Genomic DNA, 14,370 nt, shown 5'->3' with positions numbered 1-14,370 from the left:
GTTGTAGACCGATCCTTCATGGAGCCAGATCAAATCTGTGGGTAATTGTGACAGATGCCCGGGCCCATCTTGAGAAGCTCTGCTCTGATACCGTTCTTTCCAGCCTTGTTGTTCTTAAGCCGCCGGATAGCATCACTAACTTCGCTTATCGAAGTTATCGGACCCCCATTTACCATTTGCCGATACCGTATCGATACTTTTGGAGCGATACCTTGAGGCCTGGATATCGTTATTTTTTATCTATGCAAGCGACGTCGATATCAAGCTAAATCGATACTTTCGCCCCGATATTTTTTCGATACTGAAGGGAAACTATAAAATTGCAAAATATTGTTGATTGCTACAAATTGTTCAGCGGAAAATCCTTGTAGATGTATGCTGATACGACCAAATGCGTTAATGTCTTCTACTCGTATATAGATATTTTGTGCTGCCCTAGATTTCAAATTAGGCCGCAGACACGGTTATGCTATGTACCGCATCATTTACCGCAGGGTTGCAGGCAAATCGGCAGATTTGGTGTACATTTGTCTGCAAAACGCAGATTTTTAGAGTCAGTGCAAAGATTTTTATTGATGCGCTGATTATTACAGTTTTTCCATAGTTTTTGCCGATCTTCGTCAGAGTCTATTTATATTTGCATGGACTTTCTTAAAAACTGTGCAGATCTGTGAGAAAAATTTTCAGACTTTAAGCAGATTTTATCGGTTTTTAGAGCCGACATTTTTCAAAAACACCTGGCATCTCTGATTGACTGTATTAATGATCAAGAAAAAATGGCAGCTTTTCGTAGACCAATTTCAAGTAGCAGGTAGAGTATCGATACAGCTGGTATCGATGCTCCGCGCTAGGTATCAGCCTGCTATCGATACGGTCAGGAAAAAAATATCGTTACTCGAGTATCGATACTTTGGCAGGTTTTGGCCAATGCTAAGTGGCACATCTCCGTTGCTTGCCGCACCGACAGAGTCTCCTGCATCGCTGCTTCGCTCTCCTGCCTGTACGTTATTCAGATGTTCGTCGAGTTCGTTCGATCACCTCACGATCATCTGCCATCCTCATCCCTGCACATATCGCCTCACGTAACAAAGCCTTTGCAGGATGCGTTGAATTTCCGAATTTCTTATTCCATGAGAGTACAGCTGTTGTAGCTCTTTGCACTACTCCTCCTCCTTGCGTCGCTATTTTCCTGGAGGAGTTAGATTTTCTGTCTCCGTTTCTTTTTGTAACGCTCCACGTTCTGACGGGTGGTTCTTCGCAGCATTATTACCCGTGCCGCGTTCTTTTCATCTAAAATCTGGCGACATACCTCGTCAAACTATTCATTATGTCGGCACAAGTACTTCGCGACCTAAGACATAATAATAATGCTAAGGTAGCATACTTTAATGACGGATTTTTTGTTTATACAACTCCGTACAATCCATATTTGTGAGAAACACAGAAAATATTCACGAATGCGCAAAAAAAATCGCTGCACTTACCAGCTATGGAAACAAACGAGTATCTTGTAATTTTCACCACTAAAAGGCACGCGGAAACAACGATTTTTATTTTCAAAAACCTGAATTAATCCACCTAGCAGTGCAGAAACCTTCGACGTAGTATTCACAAATTTTGTGAATGTCATCACTGGAGTCTGCATTATATTTTTTCGACCCCAACCCATTTTTTAAGCTGTCTGGGATAGAAACAATTTGTAAATTTTTGACATAACCAAACGCCCAGAAACAATAAAGATAACAATGATGCAGATTTCATTCTAGAACAGCAAATATGTTTGTCAGTTCATTACAATAAATCCTCATAATCCAAGCTAAAATACCACAATGGCTTCGTTTTTAAAAATCACAAAGTCTAGAAAAGAACATAGTGATTGTAAATCGTAAATTAGCTTTGAATATTTCCTACGATTTGCAGCAAAGTTCAACAAACTTGCTCTCAAGAAATTATAGTTCAGGATTATACAGGAACGCGTTAAATGCTTTGTTACCGTATAAAAGTTACTTGAATCATACGTGTGATTATTCCAAGAAATCAACGAAAATCTTGATAAAATCTGTGAGGATCAAATGTGTGGTAGTCCGTGAGTAAGAGCAATCACTGGGCTAACTTAATGTCAATACAGGTACGATAGAACCACAGGACACACACTTGACAGACTAAGAGCAGTTGAGATCGTATAATAAATACTGGTTATTGAAAGCACAATTAACGTATTCTTTTCATCGTATAATTAGCAAGTTATCACATCTGGCGACGAGCATTAAGATCGGAGCGTTTTACAGGTAATATTTTCAGAGAAATCTTCATAAAAGTGACATAAAAACTCGAGACTCGCATGGGGGGAAAGAAAAAAAATCCTACTGGAATCTAACTCCGCTCGTTTTCGTTTCTTCTAGTGAGTCACAGAAAGTCGGTGCATAGCACGGCATAGGTCAGATTAAGACCGTATCAGGCAGAAAGCCGTGAGGTCGTAAAAGACCGTAACAGGTAACAAGCTTGTAGGTCGAGTAGACCGGAACAAGGCAAGAAACCGTTAGGTCGAGAAAGACCGGAACAAAGCAGCTAACTGCGAGCTTGAAAAAACCGCATAAAGGTTTGACCGGTGACCAGTATTGTCACCTCAAATAAAAGAATAAACCGAACGTTTGAAGTAATTATGGACAAATGGGACATACCTTAATTCAAATTCAGGTCGATTCCGAACAACATCGTTCGAGATGAATGGCAGAAGTATAAACGAAATTTTGGATACATAGCAGCGGCTAACGGGGAGAAGGACAAAACTCGACTAAAGAATATTTTCCTAGCTCGAGCCGGTCCTGATGTACAAGAAATATTCGCCTCTTTACCGGGAGCTGACGTCGAAGAAGACACGGAAAGGAAGATCGACCCATATAAAACTACTATCGAGAAGCTTGACGAGTATTTTTCTCCCAAGCAGCATGCTGCTTTCGAAAGAAATTCTTATTGGAATATGACACCGATGGAAAATGAATCTTTGGAAAAGTTTTTGTGGCGCTTGCTTGAGACAGCTCAAAAATGCGATTTCGGAAGTACCAAAGAGGAGAGTCGCAATATTGCTGTCGTTGACAAGATGATTTTATTCTCACCACCTGAGCTTAAAGAGAAGCTGTTACAAAAAGAGTCACTGACGCTAGAGGAACTAACTCGGATGATCAGTTCGTATGAAGCAGTGAAGTACCAGTCGCAGCAAATGAACTCTGCTACAACTTCATTAAATACAGATCGTTCAAAACCTAGTTACTGGACAGATAATGGAGCGAATGTCTACAAGATTCAAGGTCCGTCAAAAGGCTCCACCGGGGAATGTTTCCGATGCGGGCAAAAGAATCACTACGGAAATGACCCCAAGTGTCCTGCTAAAAATCAGAAATGTAATAAATGTAAAAAGGTAGGTCATTTCTGGATGAGATGCCGCACGATCGATCGAACAATTTCAAATTACCAAAAACGAAAATCAGACACTACAACGGATTGGCGAGCAAAGAAGCCGAAACCACATGGTATTATGCGAGTTCAGAACAGTGAAGAGGAAAAGCCGTCAATAGCTAATTTCATCTTTAGTATTGGAAACGGTGACGTATTCCTGTGGGTAAAAGTGGGAGGAGTCATGATCCAAATGCTTATCGATTCGGGAATTACCAAGAATATCCTGGATGACAGGACGTGGGCCTATATGCAAACTCATAGAGTAAAAGTTGAAAACTTTCGCAAAGAAACGGATCAAACATTCCGCGTATATGGGCGTTATTCAGAACCATTGACTGTAGATTTGTGTCTCGGATACATTTATATATTTTTTTCAGAACTAGAAATTAGTGTTTTTGTTATTAATTATAGGTGGATATTTGAGGCACTTATTTCGGTTGAAGACGCTGGAAAGCGAGTGGAAAGGTACGATTGCTTTTATGTAGTGCAGGGAGGATCACAACCCTTACTAGGGCGATTTACTGCTACAAAGCTCGGAGTTTTGTCTATTGGTTTACCAAGTATGCAGCCTTGTAGGGTGAATCAACTTGTAGATGATAAGAGACCTTTTCCGAGGATCAAGGACCTCAAACTAAGAATTCCCATCGATAAAACTATAACCCCTGTCGTACAACATGTCAGACGTCCACCCATTGCTCTTCTCACACGTATTGAAGACAAATTGTCGACACTTCTCGCTACGGATATAATTGAACCAGTCACTGGTGTTAGTGAATGGGTGTCACCCCTAGTAACGATCGTGAAAGATAATGGATACCCCTAGTAACGATCGTGAAAGATAATGGACCTTCGTCTATGCGTAGACATGAGACGCGCAAATCAGGCCATACGACGAGAACGCCATATGATGCCGACCATAGAAGATTTCCTACCTCGAATCAAGGCAGCAAAGTTTTTCAGCCGGCTTGATATTAAGGAATCCTACTACCAAGTGGAGCTCGAGGTAGATTGCCGAGATATAACAACGTTTATCACCCACAAGGGTCTCTATCGTTTCAAGCGACTGATGTTCGGCGTAAGCTGCGCGCCTGAAATGTTTCAGAAGGCATTAGAACAGATCTTGGCGGGTTGCGAAAATACGATCAATTATATTGACGACATCGTTATATATGGGAAAACAGAAGAAGAGCACGACAATGCATTGCAACAGGTTTTAGCAACACTTAAGGAAAAAGAAGTGTTGTTGAATCACACGAAGTGCATCTTTAAGACTACGGAAATTGAATTTCTGGGACATGTCATCTCGGAGGAAGGCATACAACCAACTTCAAGTAAAATAGAAGCTCTGCAAATATTTCGGGCACCGAAAACTGCTGAGGAGGTTCGCAGTTTCCTCGGGCTGGTGACATTTGTTGGGCGGTTCATACCAAACCTAGCCACAGTTACCGCTCCGCTGCGAGGGTTGACGCAATCCACCAAACAGTCTCATTGGCATGAGTGTCATCAACAGTCTTTTGAGAGATTGAAAGAGATAATTAGCGATATTCGAACATTACATTTCTTCGACAATTTTTTGCGAACAAGGGTGATCACGGATGCGTCTCCAATAGCTTTAGGTGCAGTACTTGTTCAGTTTGAAGGCATCAATGATGATGATCCTTGTATTATCTGCTACGCTAGTAAAAGCCTCACTGCAACAGAGAAACGATACTGCCAGACGGAGCGCGAAGCTCTGGCAATAGTTTGGGCAGTAGAACGATTGTCAGTTTACCTAATTGGCCGAAAGTTCGAATTAGAAACCGACCACAAACCCCTAGAAGTCATTTTCTCGCCGTATTCTAGACCATGCGCTAGGATAGAACGATGGGTGTTACGCCTACAATCTTTCACATTCTTTGTTAAATATAGAAAGGGCTCAAGCAACATCGAAGATTCGTTTTCTCGACTAGTGGAAGAGGATAACGCAGTAGAATTCGAAAAGGACAGTAAGTTTCTCATTCTGGCGGTCACGGAATCGGTAGCTGTGGATGTTGGAGAAATTGAGGGCATGGTAGAAACGGACCAACAGCTACAGCTGGTGGTTGAGGCGTTGCGATCGGGTTCATGGACGCGGCAGCAGGTTAAACCATTTGAGCCGTTTCGAACCGAATCAGGACTTGTTGGGGACCTTTTAGTACGTGGAAGTAAACTGGTTATACCAGAACGATTGCGGAAGAGGATGCTAGATCTGTCACATGAAGGACATCCTGGTGAATCCTTGATGAAGCGTAGGTTGCGGGATAGAGTGTGGTGGCCCCGGATGGATGCAGATGTCACGGCATATGTCAAGAATTGTGAAGGGTGTCAATTAGTTGGGTTACCTGGTAAACCGGTCCAAATGTCGCGTAGAATGATGCCTGAAAAGCCATGGGTTGACGTGGTCATAGATTTTATGGGTCCACTTCCATCAGGCGAAAACCTACTTGTCATCGTGGACTATTTTAGTCGATACAAAGAAGTGGAAATTATGTATAAAATAACAGCTAAAGACACCGTGACACGTCTTAACCGCATTTTTACTCGACTTGGATACCCACGTACAATAACGCTTGACAATGCGAGGCAATTTGTCGGAAAAGAACTAGAAATCTACTGCCGAAATAAAAGAATTGCATTAAATCATTCGACGCCGTATTGGCCGCAAGAGAACGGTTTAGTTGAGCGGCAAAACCGATCTCTATTGAAGCGCCTACAGATAAGTCACTCGCTAAACCGTGATTGGAAGCAGGATTTACAAGACTATCTCGTTATGTACTACACAACACCACACTCATCGACGGGTAAGACGCCAACGGAACTTTGCTACGGCAGAACTATCAGATCAAAAATACCATCGCTTGAAGATGTCGAAACCGCACTACCTAGCACTGAATACAGCGATCGCGATAGAATACTGAAAGCAAAGCAGAAAGAGCATGAAGATTTGAGAAGAAAAGCAGTGGATTCATCAATCGAGGTGGGAGATACAGTTCTTATGCGAAATCTTGTTCTAGGCAACAAACTTACAACAACATTTAGTCCAATAAATAAAATCTATGGACATTTAGTCCAATAAAGGTCAAGGTTGTCAATCGTTCTGGAGCAATAGTAGGAATCGAGGATCAAGACAACGGAAGAGTTTTCGATCGCAACGTTGCTCACGTGAAAAAGATCAACGACCCAAGGGAAACACCAGAAAAAACGCAGGACCAGGAAGTTACCTGTCAAGCGATCTCCAAAGAAATAGTGGGACCAGATTCAGAGGATGAAGATGGATTGGGTTTCAAAGGTTTTGATGTAGACGATCAACAGAAGGATACTTCTATAGCTAAGGAGCGACGTGCTCGTCGGGTCCCAGATAAGTTTAAAGATTTTGTACTGTAAGAGACTTAACAAAATTATAGAAAAAGGAAGATGTGGTAGTCCGTGAGTAAGAGCAATCACTGGGCTAACTTAATGTCAATACAGGTACGATGGAACCACAGGACACACACTTGACAGACTAAGAGCAGTTGAGATCGTATAATAAATACTGGTTATTGAAAGCACAATTAACGTATTCTTTTCATCGTATAATTAGCAAGTTATCACAAAATGCTAAGAGATTTCATTGAAATTCATGTAACTACTTTTGAAAGTTTGTCAGTTTAATTCTATTCCACATGTATGATTTGAAAGTGAAGGTTTTTCGCAAGACTTAAGGATTCTGGCTTTTTAAAGTGTATTCGAGAACGTTACTCTTTTTCAAGGCCTAGGCTGTATGGTAAAATCCAAAACAATTTCAGTACTTTATAAAACTTGCTGCGACAACGAGAAGTGGGATAACATGGATACTCTGTTTGCACTGACTTTTATATTAGAAAGCAATATTTATAATACACAAAAGCGTAGTGTAACAGGTGAGTAAGAAGCGGACTTAAATAAGCATTCCGGTTCTCTCTGAAATATATTGAAAACTGTTACAAAAGGTTCATTCATTTACACCAGTTAGGACGCACTACACAGAGTATGAAACACAGCAAAGATATCTTTTACTCTTAGTTTCTTTTGAGAAATAAATAGCGGTTGAAAAAAGAGAGAGCGAGAGAAAAAGAGAGAAGGGGAGATAGAAAGAAAAGAAAGATAGAGACAGAAATGATCCAAAATGTACAATATCTTTTGTTTAAACATTCTGATACAGATATTCTAACATTCAAGCAACTAATAAAAAAAACTCGCTCAGTATGATTTTTAAAGAGCTTGGGAGCTTCCATTTGCACTTGTATACACCAAAATCGGATAATGCGTTCTGTGGGATTTTTTCTTGTTTTTCTTTGTTCCATTTTGATATACCACACAGATAAACAACATATTTACACCTATAGACGTACATACACACATACACATATATACAGCCAGTGTTCATTTAGTTGAACTGAGTCGATTGGTATACAAGACTTGGCCCTCAATAGATTCATTTGGAGTTCAAAGTTAAATATCCTATGTAAGAAAATACTCTTCGATCAATATCTCGAAATCTAAGCCACTAATCAAAAATCCACTCGTTAGCATTCTGGGGGAGCACAGTAGCTTTCATTTGCATATATGATCATCAAAATCGGATATTGCGTTCTATAAGAAAGGTGCGTTAGTACTTTGCGGCACATACATACAGACAACACACATACATACACACGAACAGACATTGCTCAGTTCGTCGAGCTGAGTCGAATGGTATATACGATTCGGCCCTCCGGATCTTGGATCTATTTTGCGTTTTTCGACCGATTTTATAACCTTTGTTTAGTATAACAAAAGTAAAACGGATTGTATGTTTAGAAATGCAAGCAATTGTCTATAGGCTAGAAACAGGCTTATTATTCTTCTCAATATGTAGAAAAGTCAGAGTGAATATTCACCGCTCGATTCTTGCCCAGTATAGGCACTGCGTGTAGCAATTTTTTGCACCACACTTCTTTCTTCTGCTTTGTACTGTGTTTCTTTCCATCGCAGAAAAACTAATATACCTACTTGCTGCTTACACCACATCTATGCGAAACATGAGTGGTGAATCATTCTAATGAGAATATACAGCAGTACACCACCGCACGAAGAGCAAACAAACGAAACGGGCAGCCGGTTTTTTTTTTTTCAATTTTAGTACATTCTACTTTCCTACCTAGATGCTCCCCTAATTTGATATAAGCTTAAAAGACACACAGTAAAAGCACTGCAGTGAGCTCTGGTGTGTAGTTATTGTATGTAATGTCCTTTCGTGTGAGAAAGCTCAAACCAATTTGTTATCTCTTTGGAGAAAAATGTCAGCAGGGTGGCAAAAACCTGGAAAATCAGGAAATGTCAGGGAATCCATTTTTCGATCAGGGAAGTCAGAAAATATCAGGGAAAAGGAAAACTGAATAATATTCAAGGATGAATTTCATCCTGGGACGCGATTCTTATTTAAATGAATAGCACGAAAACTGATTTTTTGTAGCATAAAAGGCTGATTTGGGACCTCTACGGTTCGGTTTCATATCCGATTGAATATTTTTTTCACTGGGATTTCAGAGCTGCGTTCATCTACGTGACACTTTTTATGCCGAATACTGTAAAATATCAGGGAAATTCTTGTTATATTTTATTAACTGTTTTCGCCACCCTGGTCAGGTTTCATCGCGGTGTTTGGGCATGCTTCTCAGATACATACGGTTCGTTTCTCTCTTCAAGAAAGTGCGTTCCATTTTCCTACCACTGTGAGAGCAGTTGTTTTTTGCAGTGAAAGATATTCTCTCACACGCTGGTGATTCTCTGAGGAGAAGAGACAAGCCTGGCTAGAAGAGCTTTCAAAAGATTGTAGAATACTATAGATGAAAAGATTTCAACAACTCTCACGATATTTGAGTGTACATTTCTCGTGCAAAAAAAAATCGGTCTTTGAAAACATTCTGGGGTTAACCGGCCCACTTTTAATATAAAAAGTGATCATAATATAACCACGTGGTTCAGGAACGGCCCCCATGTACAGCTTTACATGTCATCGTCGACATGGAAATGAGGTGAACGGCAAATAAAGAAACATTCGTGTATAGGGAACTATTTACACTAAAAGGAGTCTTTAGAAGCCTGACTATAGACTCTAGTGGATATACGATGGAATTTAGACTGTTTAATTTTCTTGATCCTGTGTTCCTTGGTTTTTAGACTTTGGATTCCAGATCCTATACCATTTTTAGTAAACTCCAAGTCCCAATTGCTTAAAAGTGCTTAAAAACCTGTCAGAAACGGACTGTGTCATGAAAACTATATTGGCTAAATGATATTTCAATCCTTGTTCGTCCGTGTTTTGTTTTAATGAAAAGGTTTTACGAAATTATGTCTTATAGGTGATCTCTCTCACTTTACTTCATCTGAATGATAATGTAATTTATGTGGTGTTATGTTCATAACTAAACAAACCTCCGAACTTTCAACTCAAATGCCAATTTTTCATTCTATACAAACCTAACGCGTTTTCACTGATTAACTGATCTTCTCTACTGTTTAAATTTTCTGGTTGTTTTTTTGTGTGCCCCCCAAATTTTGCTGTCCAGGTGCATCGAAAATCGAAATTTATCTGACATGACTCCACTTTTTCCAGTGACACATCTATACCTTCAGTCTGCCACCACACCGTAGTTTAGCAGTAGAAACCTGCACATCCGCTTGGGCTCAGAATCTTCACCCGCGTGCGCACTCACATATGAAACACTTCCCAATCACAGCATAATCAGCACGCACTAAGCACCGTTTCACTTTCTCTCCATAGATCCTTGCAGTTGTCGGAGCGGTCCCCCAACCGACAGCTGATGGCTTCCGGCGCTCAATCGCACAAAGTGGTCGTACGGTTGGGTAATGTGCCAAAAGAACGACCAACCTATCCGACAAATGTACCCCGCCAGTCCAGTCAATTACTATCACAAGAGTCATTTCACGGTTATCCGATCTCACCGAGCAACACGATGGACCGTTTACGGCGGGAGTCGACCATCCACTCTATAGATGTCGATAAAAGAAAATCTTTCGACAACAACAACTATGGAATGTACGAGCATGACTTCGACAAGAGCAGGTCATTCGATGAAAACTATGGCCTTGGGAATGAAAAGCGAGCGTACGTCAGCACGGAAGCTAGATCATACAGCCATGATCGAGTTTTCGGGTCAACGGGAACCTCCTCGAGCAACGAATACAGCCATTCATCGGCGTCTCGGAACAGAAGTCCACAATCCTACGGTAGCCGTCTGTACGACCATGAACTTCAGTACGACATGAGCCGAAACGCAATGAACCGTTCACCAATCATCAATTATGGTCAGCGTCGAGTTCTGTCTCGTTCTCCGATACCTGGAGCCAGTAAAGTTGGAATGGGACACTACCCAAACCCAACGGATCTGTATTTGATACGCAAAACGCCTGACTCTGAGTACAACGATAGAATAACGCCGGACTTTGGAAAGGACCCTGCACCTCTAGCAGCCGTAGTTGTACCGAAGAAGACTTCACCGTCGGCAGCAGCGGCCTTCAAGGAGGCAGAGCTAGTAAAAAAATTTTTATGTGCCACCAAGAACAAGCTATTGCAAAGAGAGTCACGTAACGTTGTTGTACCTGGGGCCGGAACGCCAACTGCTGGAAGGTATTGAACCGCTTGATTCCTTCTTCCAAACTGATACAGATAACAATCAATAATATCAATTAGCAAAATCTCAAAATTTGCACCTTCAACATATTTCGGGTACTTACGCGAACGACTAACAGAAAACTAACACGATTCTCTGCGACTAGTTGGAGAGTAAGCCACACGAAGCCTAAGCATAAAATTAATAAGACTACTAAAATGAAATTTGATCCCGTACGTTAAGAAAGACTTTTAAGTACCTAAAATGGTGCTTTTTATTAAACAATAAAAAACGAAAACAATTATGACAAAAAAAAAACAATCAACTAACTAATGCGATCATGTTAAAGCTAGAACTTATGGAATTGTTAAATCATTCTAGTGAATCACAAAGTGTTCTAACATTTTTTTACGTTGTTGGACTAAAAGTAACTAACACTAGTAACAGAACATACTAAGCAAGTAGTAGCATAATTGGACGACAATTTTTGAAAAAAGTTTTCTCCCCCTTTTGTATTCATTTCAGTTGTACCGCTAGTTCCTGTGATTTTTGGCCACACTGTGGCGTTACGTCGTCGCTAACGGTTGAACAGAATCAATTAACGAAGTCGGGTAGTGATAACTGTTTGAACAGAAGAAGTACACTCGGTGGTGTGGTTGACTGTGAAAGTGGGACTCGTGGGGAAGTGATAGTAATCGGGGACGAAGCCGCAACCGGCGGCACTGGGGGTGCTCCAATGGTTCCGATCAAAGCTAACAGCTACGGCGGCGTTGGCCACCATCCACTGAAAAAGCAGAGAAATATTGAAATCAGTGACGGGGAACTAGCGGCGGTTATCGGCCCTGGACGTCGTTATTATTATCCTGGCGGAGCAACGCCGAACCAGTCAGTCATTGTGAAAGCCAATTCAATCACATTTCTCGGTGAGCATGAAATGCCGATTACACGAGATCGTGTTTCGAAGTCGTCCTCCCATGGTGGAGCTTCCTCATCGACGACGACGATTAATACGCTGCTCGCCAAGCAGCACAGCTCGGGCTCGGTAGCATCATGCTCGAGAAGTAATTATGCCTCTCTGTCCGATCAATTGAGCCAGAAAGCCAAAATGGCCTGCGGTGGTGCTAACAGTGGGGGTGGCAGTAGCAACAGCAGCGTAAAAAGCAATAGTAGCAATTACAAAATCAATCGCAGTCCTAGCAACAGAAGCAATCCTGGCAGCAGCAGCGACCATCAGCAGCGCCGCACTTCCAATGTTCTCGTGCACGGCTCAGCGGCGTCGATGATGCAGGCTGATTCCGGGAATAGCACACGTGACAGAAAATCGAGGTAAGTTCTCCACACCACAGACTGCTTCCAATCATCGTAGTTGTGATATAAGTGTTAATCGTACGTAGGAAATGCACGAAATGAATGTTGTGAAACGGGTCTTTCATTATATCATGGCGAGTTGAAATGCTGCTGGCGCAAATTAATTTTACAGCGACCAATTCCAACTGAGTTATAGTTTGCAAAATCGATAGCAATAGAAAACGAGATTTATAAATTCATATGAAACGGTCTTGTTCCCAAACACGTGATTATGAAAAACATGGCAGGACAGTTTGTTGAAAAAACACAAAACACTTTCACGTTTCATTATTACCTTCAACTGACAAAAACTGAGGAGCGCTATCTCTTGAGCACACCCTGTTCCAAATTTACTCTTGACGTAAAAGCGAACCGTTTTATTTTAGACACAACCGTAAATGCAAAAGTGAACTTGAATTAGTTGAATTTTGCTCGACTTGGTTGAATTTCTACTTCTACGCAGTAAGAGTTGATGCTGTGCATATTAACAGCTAGGTAGGTACGAATTTGAGTTTGGTTGAAAATGGTTCTATTTGGTTGAAGTAGTAGAATTTTTACGATAAGATTCATTTATCTTCGATGGAAATTTAATCGACTTGAAAAAGACGTTTTGTTTTAATACTTTATTGCATCATTATGAGCGATCTGATCCTCTCTACTTCACGCCTGCCAACACGAAATGTGCTGTTTTTTTCGCATGCTATATGAATAAAATATATAAAATATGTAAAGTCATTACGTTACGCCACGAAGCAAGTAGAATGAGACAATTCAAAGAGGAGCGAGACCTTGCCTACAACATAGAAATAAAACAAACATTGAGGCATGGTAGCTGATACTTTCTCACTAACTTCGGCGAACGTATTCGTATAGTCCTCGTATAGTATGCAATATTTGTTCGAGGGAGAGATCGTACTGCCGCCATTCCGCATTGTACTTTGTTCATCGCTCAGTATTTATCGGAGTGGTTGAACAATAGTCGATGAACGTTTGCTGTAAGTGAAACTAGTCGTAATCACAAGAGAAAAAATATGATGCGGCAAAAGAAATCAGAGTTGAGAGTGAAATAAAACACGTCCAGTGTACCCTAAAGTCACTTTTTATGCGGGTCAAAGAAAAAGACTCAAAAGCGTTTTTTTTTTTCTAAAGTCAGTAAAGAAACAAAAAGGGCAGTACAAATCAGTAATTATTTGGTAGAAAGATATCGGGAGATATAACTGACACTGTGGATAAACAAATTGAAAATGAATAAAAACGTCAAAAACATATCGTGTAAAACACGACTTTTCTGGAAAATCAGCGGCTCCATCGGAAATAAATTTAGGTCCGCAAAATTTTCCAGAACTGTCAAATGACGTCATCGTGCAATCATGCTAGTCTTTTCTCCTAAGAAAAACTCTAGAGTGCAGGAGAACATCTTGCACTGCGAAAACAACTGCTCTCACACTAAAGAGCAAATCAATGCACATGCTAGAAGAGAGCGACAGACGATTTTTATCTGCTGAGTTTCCTGAAATCTCTCTCTTGCGAGTCAAAGAACTATGGTGTACTTTTTCCCACGTAAGGACATCACGCACAATAATTACACAGCAGAGCTATCTGCGGTGCGTTTCGCAGTTTGTTTCTTGAGCATGACAGGTGAGGAAAAGAGATTGGGAGAAAAAAAATAGACTGCGTTGCTCGTGCCGGTCATGTTAACTCTGGTTGAATTCGTTTTCTCGGTGTAGCAACACGAGAACTACACCTTTGCCAGGTAGGTTTTTTTTCACTTTCCAGACTACTCGCCAGTAGACACTGTGGTATACTACTGCGTTTTCTCTGTAGAGTGATTCACCCTCTTGTTTCTATCAGATGTCGGGTGAGTTCGAAGTGTGTTTGTCTCTCTGTAAGTTGGTTGAGACACTTTGGAGAGGAG

General features: G+C 41.0%; 1 protein-coding gene across 3 annotated transcripts in view; it reads left to right on the top strand.

Moving 5' to 3' along the window:
- LOC129724532 (uncharacterized) overlaps window positions 1-14,370 on the top strand; it is a 545,414-nt gene that overhangs the window by 368,647 nt on the left and 162,397 nt on the right. For all 3 annotated transcript variants that reach the window (XM_055679507.1, XM_055679508.1, XM_055679506.1), the window contains 2 exons: window positions 10,259-11,125; window positions 11,634-12,434. In XM_055679507.1, the coding sequence (XP_055535482.1) occupies window positions 10,259-11,125; window positions 11,634-12,434 (1,668 nt within the window). The remainder of the gene's footprint in view (window positions 1-10,258; window positions 11,126-11,633; window positions 12,435-14,370) is intronic.

Source organism: Wyeomyia smithii, chromosome 2, assembly GCF_029784165.1.
Source record: "Wyeomyia smithii strain HCP4-BCI-WySm-NY-G18 chromosome 2, ASM2978416v1, whole genome shotgun sequence".
Classification (NCBI taxonomy): Eukaryota; Metazoa; Arthropoda; class Insecta; order Diptera; family Culicidae; genus Wyeomyia; species Wyeomyia smithii.
This window is presented reverse-complemented; position numbering and strand designations above follow the sequence as displayed.